Source organism: Prosopis cineraria, unplaced genomic scaffold (genome assembly GCF_029017545.1).
Source record: "Prosopis cineraria cultivar Desert tree isolate PC_DT_omini unplaced genomic scaffold, ASM2901754v1 PC1693, whole genome shotgun sequence".
Classification (NCBI taxonomy): domain Eukaryota; kingdom Viridiplantae; phylum Streptophyta; class Magnoliopsida; order Fabales; family Fabaceae; genus Prosopis; species Prosopis cineraria.
The window spans coordinates 1,245-15,845 of NW_026557018.1; the positions used below are offsets into that span (position 1 = coordinate 1,245).

Genomic DNA, 14,601 nt, shown 5'->3' on the forward strand with positions numbered 1-14,601 from the left:
ATTTATTCATAAATTATTTTTAAAGAGTATTGTGAATGGTTTTTACTATTAAAAAAGAACCATCTAGTAGCTTTTCCTCAATTTTAACCAAACATTATTTATTTTTTATATTTATGAGACCTACAAAGTATCAATCTCTTCAATCTTCTCGCTTTCATTCTCTCAGTATAGCTCAAGAAAACAAAGCTAATAAAGTACACTAAATAATTCATTGCTAAATTAAACTAGAATCAAGCTCCTCTTATGCGTGGTAAAATTAATATCTTTTATTCCATGAGCATCATCTTTTAAAATGTCTTCGAATAAGAACTCTTTAATCTTTTCTTCTCTTGAACTGATGCTGAGAAAAAGACAAGAATGTTAGAGAGATTGATGCTTTATGAGTCTCATAAATATAAAAATAAATAATATTTGGTCAAAATTAAGGAAAATAAGTTGGATAATCTATTTTTTATAGTAAATGCTACCCAATGCTCATTTGAAAATAATTCGTGATTAAATTTGCACATTTATCATACTGACATGTTATCATAGACCCCACATAATGTCTGTAAGTGAAAGTTAGCAGCAGGTTACTAAGTGTTCCATTTTTGAACGTTTCGATTGATAGTTTAGGCTATCAAATGCTTTTGAAAAAATAATTTATAGCAAAATTTGCTACTTTACTTATTAATTAATCTATGCAAAAAATAAAACTTAATTAATTTTTTTTATTAAGATATATTTAGTTTCGATTTAGGCAATTTGATTCAGTTTAGTTTATGTGTTGATTTAAGTTTTAATATCTTTTAATAATATATAAAATTATACATTAAGATTAACCATAATTTTTAACTTTTTTTCCTCGCATTCCAATTTTAAAATCATATGTTTGATTTTATCATTTATACATAAAAATGAGTGTCCTATTCAAAACAAAAATATTCAAATTTTATATCATCAATAAACATCAAAATATATGTATTTGTATGTAACATGAGTTAAATTTCATTTTAAATTGTTTTAATTTCTATAATGAAAAGTAACTTGTTTTAAATAAAAAATGAAGAAATTCTATATCTATAATTATTTAAAGAATATTCTTAAAATAACATAAGTTTATTCATTTGGCTGTATAATAGTAAAATTGGGAAATGAAGGGCTAGAAATTCATAGAAAGTATTTTAAGTTTGGGTTAGACTTTAATGAAAGTTAAAATTTTGAAAAAATGACGAAGACCTTGTAAGAACATTAAAAAAATTTTAATACTGAAATATGGTAGAGGGGTATTGAAATTTGGAAATATCAATGCTGAAAAATCCTAATTTGACATTAATAACCTAGTATTAATAATAAAAAATACATTTTAAAATATAAAAAGTATAGTTCAAGTTTAGTTAAGGTTTCAAGGGAAAAAAATCAAAACCTAAACCACACTATTTAATTTTTAAATTTGTAAAAATCAAACTAGGCCTTTTTAATGATTGATTTTAAGCGGTTTTTTATTGAATTGGTTTAATGTAATATGTTTTATTTAGTTTTTGCTCACCCTTCATTACACTTGCATACAGGAAATACAATATAAAAAAGATTAACTTGTCCTTATTTTTTTTAACCTAATATAATTTAAATTTATATTATCTTATGCTTTTATAAACCTATAAAAGGCGGATGAATGGAAATAAAAATTTTCAAAGAAAGTGAAAAGAACAAAAAGTCCAGTTTCACATATGGTATTCAAATCCAAAGGTGTTGCATGACTTCACAACGGACCACGTCACAGGTTCTCCCAATAAAAAGCACCGTAACTCACGGACATCCTTTCACAATTCGACACGTGTAATCAGACCAAAGTCGTCCGGCACCGTTTTAGCGGAAACGGTCGCCAGTATTTGCTCCCAGTCTTCGTTATGTTTGGAATCATCATCTCCACCTTGTAGTTTGGCCATAGCCACTCACGCGAATGACGAGCTTCCAAACACGTCCTTAGCCTGGGAGCAAATGTATTTCCTCGTCACATATAGAGGGAAGACAAACTTTTGCTGCTTCACTTTTTTTCCCTTGGGCATTTGGATCTCACTTCTTTTTACGCTAAGTTTCGACTGAGATCTTCAAACAGGTGTGTTTTATCACCCACTCCTGCGTTTCTTGATAGATATTTTTCTGGCCAACTTCTTGATAGAAACTGATTGTTATTGGAAACGAAGCTATTCTTTGATTCATGGTTTTAGCGGGAACTTGATCTTCAATCAAGATTTCATCAAATTTCGCTCTACTCTTCTTGCTATCCAAACATCAATTAAGAGTTTCTTTGAACGATACGTTTTCTCCGTTTTCTTGGTATCCAAACATGAGCATAATATAGTTTTGACCTTTGGTTGATGATTTCTAGCAAATGCTTTTTTTATTTTTTTGGTTGGATATATAACTCTGTTCTTATTTTCAGTGAGCTAGAATTTCAATAACGATGGAGAAGGCAGGTTCTGGACAGAAGTTATACACGCGAATGCGACTTTGGGAGTTCCCGGATCAGTACGTCATTGAACCCACGGATGGCTCTTCTGGTTCTTCTTTGACAGTGAGTCGAATGGATGGCTCGATGAAGCTTATTGGTTAGCTGCTTCTCTGTCTCCTAGCTTCATCTTGTGATTCTCGCTGCAAATTCATCCTCTCTTCTGCTTCTGACACATTACCCCTCTTTTGCTTTACCAGATGCGATTCCAGAATGTAACAAGCTTCGAGTTCCTAAGATTTGGACAGTTTTCGGTGTGGTTGGGATGATAAGGCTTTTGGCTGGTAAACAGTGTTAGAATAGAAAGTTAATTATGATCTGCTGATTGGTTTTGCGAATCAAATCGTTAAGTTATTTATTTGCTTTTCATAATCATATGCCTGAAGTCCCTACTTTGTTTAATACATCAGGATTATGTTGTACTTAACTTCTCATTTTCATGCATGAGTTTGTGCTTTACTTTTTAGCTGGTATTTTATGGTTTCTTTTGGAGAGATCGCAGCCGGGATCATTATGATCATTGGCATTGAGCACAGATGAAGGCAAAAATAGGATAAAATTCGGACGATGTATTTGTAGGAAGACTAAAGGAGAGTATTGCAATTTACCCTTCGTTATTCAAAAGGCAGTGAATTTAAAGATCAAAATAGATATACATTGGTATTGATTTCTCCTGCTTTATATATCTATGGGCAGTGTACTTAGCTTGTAGTACTTTCATACCTTGAATCTATGATTTTGGTCATGGTAGATGCAAGTGAAACTTGTGCGGATCTCATCTATAGTCATGCACTTCCTTGTTAAATTAGATATATTCTAATTCCTTTTCATCTGTGTGCTTCATTCTGGCCCGTCATTTTGATATACTTTGTCATTTTTAGGTTCATATTTGCTGGTTATAACTGATCGGGAATGTGTGGGATCTTACTTGGGTCATCCAATTTACAAAGTTTCATCTATGAAGGTTCTCCCATGTGATCATTCTCTTAATAATACCACTGCTGAACAGGTAAGATTGCAACAGTCCCACTTATTTGTTTATTTTTACTTGCTATGCCCCCTATATGTTTGGAATTCATGCTATCCTACCATATTGGGCAGAAAAAGACAGAGTTGGAGTTTTCCAAGTTGCTAAATATTGCAGAGAAAACCTCTGGTCTGTTCTTCTCATATGACACCAACTTAACACTCAGGTAATTTAGCATTATGGCAGTCATCCTAATTGAAGTGTGTATAGAGTAAAATGTGATTTTGATTCTCAAGTTTTCTTTTTTACCTGTATCAACACGTGCTAAGACATAAAAGAAGGAAGTAGGTATACGATGTAACTTTGATTAGTTAACGGGTGAATCTTTAAACCTTTATAGTTTTTGCTTCCTTTTATATCATATACTACTTTTAGCATGGCGCTAAAAATGACCTTGCATCAGTATCTGTTATTAAGTGATCAAATCATGTTTTAGTTTAAAAATGTTTTGGCCATCCATAAAAAAATGGAGGATGTCTTGGTATTTTGGCAAGTTCGTTCTGGATCTGCACCTTATTGAAACAGAACTTGTATTCAAAGATCAATTGTAAACCTATAAATCATTAATATGATTACGAATGCTGATTTTTTTCCTTTTCAAGGACAGGAGCTGATTTTGCATTTTGGGAAACTAGCTGTATTATAGAGAAAGTACAGGTCATTGCAATCTTGGTTTTAAGGTTTTAGTTTAGTGGCAATAATAATTAGTACATTAAAGTGAGAAAAGCTTTCAACTGTCTTGATTGTTTTATGTTAACTTTGATTCAAAGTTTCAAAATAGAATAACTTTCAATCTTCTAGGTACTGTTCCTTCCAATATTCTAATTACTCCTCTTATGTTGCCAGCATATCTGCCAAAAAGATGGGCATAATGATTCCTTGGCTGCTCTCGGTCAAGGGACTGCTAAATTTTATGGTCCAAATTAACCAAAAAACCCTTTAGAGGAAGTGTGATATTAAGCAATTTAAGTTTCTAACGAATTCAGAGGTTTAACTCATTGTGATGTAAAAAACATAAGTTTTTTCTATTCTTTACATTGTAAATTGAGAGACATAATAAATATTGTGATATGATATTTAGTAATCGTATTTGCAGTGCCCAGCGATTGAATGACCTTGGTGATGAATCTAGATTGCTTCCTCTTTGTAGACAGGTAGTTCATTCCCTTTTATTTTTACCGCTAACCTTCTGTTTTAGAGATTTTATCACAAGGGTACTGATTCCATGTATAAAAAATAATCTCATTTGCCACTTGAGGCTGGCTTTGCTTGCAAGGTTGGGGTGGGGTTTGAGTGATAATCAAGGGTTCAAACCCTTCTGGTGTAACCCAAAAAAAAGAAAATTTCATTCTTGAGTTTTGACTAATATTGATAGTGGTTGATGCGTCATGATGTCTATGTAAAAATGTCCAGTATGGAACCGTGGATTAATTCTTTCTGCAACTTTTAGTTAGCCATATTATTCCAGTCATGCCTACCAACTCTTCTTTGCAGGCTGAGCCCCGATTTCTGTGGAACAATTATTTGTTGGAAGTGCTAATAGATAACAAGGTGGGTGTAAGGGAAGATTAGAGCTACTTGTTGATCTAGTTGGTATTTATAGTTTTGTACATTTTTATACAAATAACTAACTAATAAATGTGTGATCTTGTGCATGCAGCTCGATCCATTCTTACTCCCTGTGGTACAAGGAAGTATCCTTATTTTTGTGTTGTTTTTATCATTTTATAGTTGTCTGTAAGACATTATTTTATTTTATTTGATTTTTGGTGTTTTGGATTGAAAGTCACCCAGTCATATTCTTCTATGGCCTTTTTTACTTGGACTGTAGGTCTGTTTGGCTTGACAAATTGCAACTTTGCATTTTTATTGCGTAGATCACTAAAACTATTTCATCCTAGGATTTTCCTTAATTATTTGTCAGGTTTTCATTACTTTCAAGCAGCCATTGGAAAGGATATTATTGATGTCACTTTGATTGCCAGGAGATGCACAAGAAGAAATGGTATTTATTATTTACTGATTTTGGATAAATTTCTATTCATTTCCGCATGATGTGCACATATAGTTATCAATAGTGTTTGTGTTTTCTACCATTTATAGAATGACTGCCTTTTATAGATCATGAAATTATGGGTGCTTAATTTGGTGATGATAACAAAATGGAAGCCATCAATGGAGGCTACTGTTATTCTCAGCCTTTTAACTGACAGCTCTTCATTTCTGTGAATTAATAGAAACCATGATAAATGAATACTGAAGATTGCTGAGACAGTTCTTGCTCCTAAATACTTGTGTCATATGCTGGTCTAAATTTTACCAAACAAAAGTATTATTTTCATAGTGGTCTTTTCTGGAAAGGAGAAAATTTTCTTGAAGTTGATAGTGGATACTTGTTGGTCAATTGGTGAAGACATGCAAGAGAGTGACAAATGTTTCAGGGTTTGGCCTCTGAGGTACTGGGGTAGATACAATGGAAATATGCCTTTTCATAAGCAGAGAATATTGATTTGAAGAATTGAGGTGTGAGAGCAAATTTGAGTGGCTCATAAAAACAAATTTCTGAACAAGTTAGACTTATGGATGTTTTTAATTATTGATAGTTACAAGCATACTCAGTATGCTACATTAACATGCTTCACATTAGTGTACGAGCAGTAAAAAAACACAAAATAACCACCAGCATATTGGCCTAACATCAGTTTGCACTGATGGTCTCATTCATTGAATGAATCAATCAAAACATTTTTAAGAGATTGAGAATGAGAAATGAAAAGCATTTGGCTCAAATGTAACTAAGTGCAGCACTTGTAATAATCTTTGATGAGAAAATAGTATTAATTTACTTATTTGAAATCACTGATAATTTATGAAGATGATTGGGCAAAGGGAAAATGCAAGCAGAAAAATGTCACAAATAAGAGTGAGAAGATACTTCGCTTTGTGTTATGTTAGTATTTAAGTTAAAGAGGTCAAAATTATTCCTACACTGAAAATTTTTTTGTTGCGAAACTGTGGCCATCATCTCTGGCTGTTTGAATATGACATTACTGACTGAGGTGATTGAGCTACCATATAAAGCGACAATTTTGTGAGGTTTCCAGTTGCATAAAAATATCAGCTGTTTGCTTTGATTGGCATGGTCTTCTGTATTGGTTGGTTGATGAGAGGTCCAAATTTCCATATAATTTGACCTGATACTTGTTTCCCATCTTTTAATAAATTCCTTATTCAGAAATCAAAAACTAATTACAGTTTGCATCTCCCAAAAGGAACTCGGATGTGGAGAAGAGGAGCTGACCCTGATGGTTATGTTGCTAATTTTGTGGAAACTGAGCAAATTATGCAGTTCAATGGGTATACAGCATCATTTGTTCAGGTAATGCTTTCTTTCTTTTTTGCGGCATTATGGAAATCATATGTTGGCTTAATAAAAAACAGGGGAATAAGGTTGCTTTCAATTATGAGGAATGAATGCTAAATGTAATTATACCACCAATAGCATGTCATCTATGGTTAAATCTAAATTTGTGTCACTAGGAGTTCCTTTGGTTGATCTTGCAGGTCCGTGGTTCAATCCCGTTGCTCTGGGATCAAATTGTTGACCTGACGTATAAACCTAAGTATGAGTTAGTGAGACTTGAGGAAGCTGTAAGTTTTTGTTGATTGTTATACTATTGCACTTGACTTCTCTAGTGTTTATTTGCCTTTTAACACTGCTAATGATGCAGCCTCGAGTCATGGAGCGGCACTTCCTAGATTTAAGAAAAAAATATGGGGCTGTTTTAGCTATTGATCTTATCAACAAGGTGAATATTATTTTATTGCATAATGATTTTCTGGAAGGCATATCTGATTGTTGATGTTATTACAAGATGAATGATGATACCAGTTTTTGCTATTACTTTGAACCTTTTAAACAACAGTAAAGGCTAATGCAATCTGGTAAAAAATGTATGCAATAGATACACCAATACATGTAATTATATGTCATGTATCTTAATGTGTGAGGACTTGTTACGTATCACAATGAATCTATTTTAGTGCCTTTCCTTTTCTTCTTCTATCTTGCCAGCATGGAGGAGAGGGTCGGCTGAATGAAAAATTTGGAAGTACAATGCAGCATTTGGCTAGTGATGATGTAAGGTAAAAGTTTCTTTCAATCAACTTTTAGATTGGTGTGTATACATTCTTTTGGCTTTGTTTTATTTGGCTCTCATTTGTGCCCCTTTTTGGTGTGTCTAGATATCTGCACTTCGATTTTCACCATATCTGTGGGCATGTTCATTTTGAACGCCTTTCCATCCTTTACGACCAAATTTCAGATTTTCTCGAGAGAAATGGGTACGGATCACTCTGTCAGTTAAATTTTCTGCTGTAAAATTACTTGAGAGTTTAGTTAAAAATTTTATTTAAACTTGCATTAGCATAAATTTATTGTATCAAAATTTGCTCATACTTCTAATCCAAAGGGATAGAAGAAAAATATGATCCCTGTTTTGCAATTTTGTTTTTGGTATGGTAGATATCTTCTATTAAATGAAAAGGGAGAGAAAATGAAGGAGCAGCTTGGAGTTGTCCGAACTAACTGTATTGATTGTCTGGATCGTACAAATGTAACTCAGGTTGGTTGATGTTTTTACAGTCGAAAGTATTTTTGTGCCTTAGCTGGTGAACAGAATGGTTTTAAATTTTATATACCTGTCAATAAAAACACTCAAATTCTCTGATATATATGTTATGTAGCAAGTATTAGCTAGCCTAATAGTGGATAGATTCGGATTTCAGATACATGGAAATTATAGTATGTTCTTAGGCTTGTGGTTTTCAGCCCTGGTGTTGCTTTAGGAAGTGTTTCTATGGATATTAAACTTTCTTTTCCTGTTCTGATCCTTTTTTTTTTTCCTGGGAGGCTATTCAATGATTCTCATTTGTGCCGTTCTTCTTTCTGAGCATATCATCTTCTTTTATTAAAAGAAAAGTCCTATGGTTCTTTTATTCCTCATCATATAAAGATGATGGGAGGATGCTTTGGTTCAATTTAATCAATTGGTTGGTTGCTTAGTTTTATCACAAATGTGGATATATGAGTAAATGCTCACAACCACAGCTTGTTATAGATCATTATTACTTTCAAATTTTTTTCAATTTATTTTTGGCGTCAGATTCCTGTTCGATGATGTTAAAATATGAATGCAGAGCATGATTGGCCGGAATATGTTGGAAATCCAGCTTAGAAGGCTTGGGGTATTTGGGGCTGAAGAAACCATTACATCACATCCAAATCTGGATGAAAACTTCAAGATCAGTAAGTGTATTTTTAATTCCAAATATAGGCCTTCTGATATCTGGAAACTTGTTTGGTTTGGAAAATGTAAAGCCTTGTATTATTGAAAAAAATTGCAAATCCAAGGTTTAATTTCTTACCAACCTCCATGACCAGTGTGGGCTAATCACGGGGATGATGTAAGCACCCAATATTCAGGCACGCCTGCTCTAAAAGGAGACTTTGTCAGGTACCTTCCATAAATCTGTCACAGCCTTCCCCCGCCCCCCCACCTTTTCGTTTCTTAAATGCCCCTTACACTGAAAAGTTGTACATTCAAGGTTTTTTTGGCTGTTGAACTGACAATAGCATTACATTATGGTTATGCTATCATTTGCAGAGTGATATAAGTTCTAGGCTTGGTTCAATTGTATTGTTATAAAATAGTAGTAAAGGTTTCATTTAAGTAACGCTAATATTGTATCATTCCATTATATGGAGGATTCAGTCTGTACGATATCTGAACGTTAAAAAAAAAATAAAATCTATATGATGTGAAAATAAAATTCTGTAGGTTTTAGATTGCATAATTATATATATATATAGAATTTTTTGTTTTGTTATAGAGTTGGAAATACTTTAATTTAATTTATATGATAAGCAAAAAGATTCCACCACATTGTTTGGGCCAGTTTTCCCATCTATGTGTTACATTGAAACCTTCATGCCTTCCCTATTGATTTATTTCATTTGGCTGGATTCAGATATGGGCACCGTACAATGCAAGGAATTCTACAAGATGGATGTAATGCTCTTCTACGCTATTATTTGAATAATTTTTGTGATGGAACAAAGCAGGTTTGTGGATCTCATTTCTACTTGTATCCATTGATGATACAATAAATGTGTTTTAAGACGGCTGTAAACATATACTACTTGGCTATATTTGATTTCTTCTAATGTCAACATTCAAGGTTTTCTTGAGTTCCTGTTGGTTGATGACAATTGTTACTGCTGACTGCCCTAGCCCTGTTGAGAATTCATCAGTTAAATTATATTTATAGTTCTGGATCCAATAAATTACGTCAAATAATGCAGATTGATTAGCGTATCAGTAATTGATTTCTTTGTACGGTTTCTGATCTTTTATTTTTGTGAAGGATGCAATTGATCTCTTGCAAGGACATTACATAGTTTCTGTCAGCAGAGATATGACTACCTCTTCTCAGAAAGGAGGAATTGAAGCTATAGCTGTGAGTATAAGTTGGAGGACTATATCCTTCTACCTACCGTTACTTTTCAAAAGTTATTATAGACCTCATAGTTTATGAATGTATTCAACTATCATAGCATGTCTCTAACTTCATATGATTATACTGTTAATGTCTGTCTTGCTTGTGTGTTGACTGACTACTCCAAAAAGTTTGTAATGTAGCTGACTCCACATCATGGGATAAGGCTTATGTGTTTTTTTTTTTTTTTTTTGGTTGCTGCTGCTGTGTTTTATTAATAGGAAACTGGAATATATTAAATTCATTTTTTTTCTTTTTGCTCTTCTAATTCTAATATTACTTTCTTTTTTAACGTCTTTTCAGTCCTTTCCTCTGGCTTTTTCTCTGGTTATGATTGGATTCATCTTTGCAACCATGTCATTGAGGCAAGGTTAGTTGGCTTTTGTTCTTTTAGCTTAAGGCACAAAAATATGCCCAATGTCCAAACTGGGAATCAACTCTTGCTTGCCCACATACACTCGCACACTTTTGCAATTAGGCATGCATAACTACTTCTCAGACCTGCTGTTTTAAAACCATCCCTTTTATTCTTGAGGTGGAGTGTTACAATTAGGCAGCCACAATTGGAAGTCTGGAACTAGGGAGAGTGGAACATGGAGAGATAAAGAAAGAGGAAAATGTGAGAAAGAAATAGAAATCAGGATGTGAACTGTGAAGGCAAGGAGAAAGAGACAGAGAATAGGAACAGGCCCTCTCTTGGTAAATATCAATCATAAAAAATCTGAGAACTAAATTACTCGATAATCCTTCATTTGGCAAGGAGAACAACTCGTAAGACCACTGGGATAAAAAGCTTTAACCTGTCAGCGAAGTTCTATTATTTCAAATTAGAGTCCTACATTACTAATGAATGCCCAAAATATGATATCTTTTGAACCATACAATATGATAGGCCATAATCCCGATAAATACATGAATTATGTATATTCTCTCTTCATACTTTCTTCATTCATACTGTCAATAAGACTATCAATTCAATTCATATCATTTGTTAGTGTGGGATTCATGTCAAAGTTTGAAATTTTGATTAAGAACCATAAACCATGATCATGACTGTTGCTGTGGGACAAAGAGAGCCAAATTTGTATCCGGATCACTACTCTAGTGCATTTGACAATGGAGATGCCTGACAAATGCTTCCAGTGAAAGGGCATGATGGAGAATCTAGATGCAAAATTCTGGTGGATGGGGGTTGTGAATTTGCGTTTAGATTTTTTTATTGGGACACTTATTACAGAGGAAGGAAGCAAATTTGTATGACTGAGAAATGCCTAAAGAAAGTGATTTGTTTGGTGGACCTACTGAAATTATACTAATTGAAGCATTCTCTATTCCCTCTCTTCCCTTCATCGTCTCACTGTTTATGGGCCTTAAGTGTAGTTCCTCCTCAGATTCCACCTACAAGACTCGGGAAAATCTTCGTCTTGCTTGGTTCAAAAAACTAATGAACCAAAATTTGTCTTTGTTGTTATACAACAAATTAAAGTTCAAGTGATCAATTCTCTTGTCGCCTACCGCTGGAAAATGTAGCTGGCCGTCTTGTGATATTACATACTGCGAGGATTTGAGAATCTGTGTGCTTACTATTCTATAGATGTTGACTTTTCCTACTAGTACTAACGTTTTGAAAATATTACTTCCGGTGGGCAAACTCTGAATAATAGCCTTTTGTTCATTTGTTTAAACAGTTCGATATGATTTCCGGCACTTCTTTTTCTCTCTAATGTGGGCAAGCATCAGTATTGCCATAGCGGCATTTGTAAGGGCAAATGGTCGGGTCTTCTGCAGCAGACCTCGCCTACACAAGCCACGGCTTTAATTCTATATTCAGATTGCTCTGAGCATTGAAAGTTTTTCCATGGAATGTCCAACTGCTGCAAGAGACCATGCCTGCTCAGGTTTTTGTCCCACATTTGGATACTTTCTTACTATATTTATTCTTTGGTACTAATTTTGTAACCATTGTTTCGACAAATTTTATTCATGTCATAGTCTAAGTGATTGCTTATTGGTCTCTGTATATGCGCTGGATGTTGTGTTTCATTTGAGATGGATGATTCTTTTGTATTCATTTCATGATTAATGCGTTATAATATTTGGTTTTTACATTGGAACTTTGCAAGTCGGATCAAGAAAATGAAATGTTTTTCACCGGTTAAGATTAAATTTTCTTGCTTTGTTAAATTAAACAGTCTCTAGCAAGAGTTAAATTAAAAGCAATTAAATCTTGTGACCATGAGGATGAACCATAATCAAAATAATAGTGCTTAGAAAGTGATGCTAAAGTTGCGTACTTCCCCGGGAGAAACCCTCTCCATGTCTTGGGATAATGTTCATCTGACTTTTTTTTTAAATTTGATGGTTGCTATTTTATTACGCGGTTTTTCTTTATTTTCTATTATAAAATCTCTTGGTGAATCCTGTAGTTTAGCATTTATTGTTGAATTGTGATGGTTGCTGTCATGTTTAAGAGGGAGAGAAGAGACTCCTCTCAATATATTAATTTATTATGCAACAAAAATATATAATCGCAATATCTTACCGACTAAAGCTCATTGCATTTGGTTAATGTTCTATATATTATAGAATAAAACTTGATTGATTATTTTGGTTATGAAAATTTTATTAAAATCAAAGTTTATGAAACGATGCTATTAATCATATTTAAAGATAATTATAATAAATCTCTCTCTCTTTTTTTTTTTTAAAATATCTCCCATAATTCTTAAAATTATAACTGGGTCTATTTGATATGACATGAATTTATCTAAAGAGTAACAACAAAAGACAAAATCCTGAATCATTGAGAATAAATATTGAAACATGCAACTTTTCAGTATGAGATAATTTTTAGAAATATCAATGATAATATTAATATGGTGCGCAATTTCAATCTTTCAATAGCTAGTAGCTACACCTACACATTAATTCTTCATTCAATCAAACTATTCATAAGTCATAAAAACATGAATTATCTCAAATTTTAGATAACTCACTAAATAAGTATAAAATATTCATTTGCCGTATCATGCAACAGGTCAGCAACAACTAGTAGAACCACACATCCCATGTATGGGATAGCACCATAAAGTTTTTGGATTTTGCCAAGTCCTACATTTATTTTTATAAAATTTGAGTTGTTAAGTTACGCTGTTTTACTGCGAAGAAAATTCTTATCTCCTAGTCAATGAACTAAAGTGCCAAGGGTGAAATAAAGCAAAAATAAAAGTCAAAGATTCAAACATCTTGTCTCGACTCCCAGTTCTCCATGTATTGTAGGTTTCACTGAATATTTTAATTTAATTTAACGAGACTAATTCATTTTCAATGCACAAATAAACTGCTCTACGCACAAACGACAGACAAGAAAATGAAAGGCTACCTTCTAAGAACCCACCATTAAATCACCGACTAGCTAGGGGAAACTTTCTTCATCCAAAGACGTTGAAATTATTGAAACCTTAATGATTAAATCAAAACACTATAATCCATCAAACCCATGTCTTCAAGAAGCATAAGGAGGCCAATACAGATGAAACTCAATCTTATACACAACGGTCCGACCCTTGAGATCAATCGGAGAAGAAGTAACGTAACCTTGCACGAACAAGAAATCCTCAGTACCTCCCACCACCGGAAGATTCGAGTGCTTCACATTGTTGGTCACTCCAACCACAGAAACAGACCCCTTGTGGTTTTTCAAGTTCAGAGTCAGCTTAGCGACTGAGATGCTCTGAAGCCCATCAAAGCTCGAGGTTATGGATGTTCCTTCTGCCGTCCCGACAACTTTGGACGACATGTTGACTGTCTCAGTCAAAATGTCCTGAAACACAAAATAGGTACCAAATGGGGTTGTCGTTTGAGTCACTCCTGGTCCTCCTGTAATACCTTCTACTATGATGTAGCCTGTTTTGTTTATGGTTTCGTGTTGGAAGAGAGAGAAGTGGAGGGACTTCAGGTGGCGGTGGCGGTCATGGTGGTGGTGGTGGTGAGAACTGGCGGCGACCTTTGATGGGGTTAAGGTAAGAAGCAAGAGAGGAAGAAGAAGAAGAAGAAGAAGAAGATGGTGAAGAGAGGTTGATGAACGGAGAGCCATGGCTTTTCTTGTTGGATTTGATAATTAGGGTTAGAACATGAAGGGATATTTATAGGGTAATAATTTGTGTGTGTAAATAAATTATGCTATGTGTAGAAATTAATTTGATGAGGCTTGGTTCACGTTTGATGGTATGAAAAAGCTTGAAGTGACTTTGTGGTTGACGGCATAAAAACTTGCAAATGAGGGCGCAAGTGAAAAGGATAGCTTGACGTCCATACCACTCACCACCCTTTTAGACATTATTAATCTGGCTAGATTTTTTTTTTTTCCCCCTATTGGAATTGTAATATTTGTTTAAATTTCACGTTTAGACGGGTTAATACTTGTGCCCATATATTAACCATTTAGGGACAAAATGATTTTGTTTATTATATTACCTTTGATCAACCCTACCCTACTGTATCAAGACAGTGGATGACAAAAGGA

The 14,601-nt window shown here is 33.8% G+C and overlaps 2 protein-coding genes across 3 annotated transcripts; one reads left to right on the forward strand and one right to left on the reverse strand.

Annotated features, from left to right (window-relative positions):
- The first annotated feature begins 1,891 nt into the window (after positions 1–1,891).
- LOC129300657 (phosphoinositide phosphatase SAC6-like) lies at positions 1,892–12,184 on the forward strand. 2 transcript variants are annotated; one of them, XM_054939223.1, is made up of 21 exons: positions 1,892–2,098; positions 2,426–2,591; positions 2,692–2,775; positions 3,373–3,500; positions 3,593–3,684; positions 4,615–4,672; positions 5,013–5,069; positions 5,179–5,212; positions 5,443–5,523; positions 6,791–6,897; positions 7,083–7,169; positions 7,250–7,327; positions 7,594–7,664; positions 7,764–7,862; positions 8,044–8,143; positions 8,718–8,826; positions 8,962–9,034; positions 9,549–9,642; positions 9,945–10,037; positions 10,380–10,446; positions 11,765–12,184. In XM_054939223.1, the coding sequence occupies exons 2-21, from the start codon at positions 2,447–2,449 to the stop codon at positions 11,893–11,895; spliced, it is 1,788 nt and encodes a 595-aa protein (XP_054795198.1). In that variant the 5' UTR covers positions 1,892–2,098; positions 2,426–2,446; the 3' UTR covers positions 11,896–12,184. The 2 variants fall into 2 exon arrangements, with proteins under 2 accessions (XP_054795198.1, XP_054795199.1); XM_054939224.1 differs by lacking the exon at positions 1,892–2,098 and adding an exon at positions 2,161–2,319.
- A 1,127-nt stretch (positions 12,185–13,311) lies between these two features.
- On the reverse strand, positions 13,312–14,255 carry LOC129300658 (dirigent protein 19-like). Its single transcript, XM_054939225.1, has one exon. It carries the CDS (start codon positions 14,170–14,172, stop codon positions 13,582–13,584), a length of 591 nt encoding a protein of 196 aa, XP_054795200.1. The 5' UTR covers positions 14,173–14,255; the 3' UTR covers positions 13,312–13,581.
- Between the last annotated feature and the right edge of the window lie 346 nt (positions 14,256–14,601).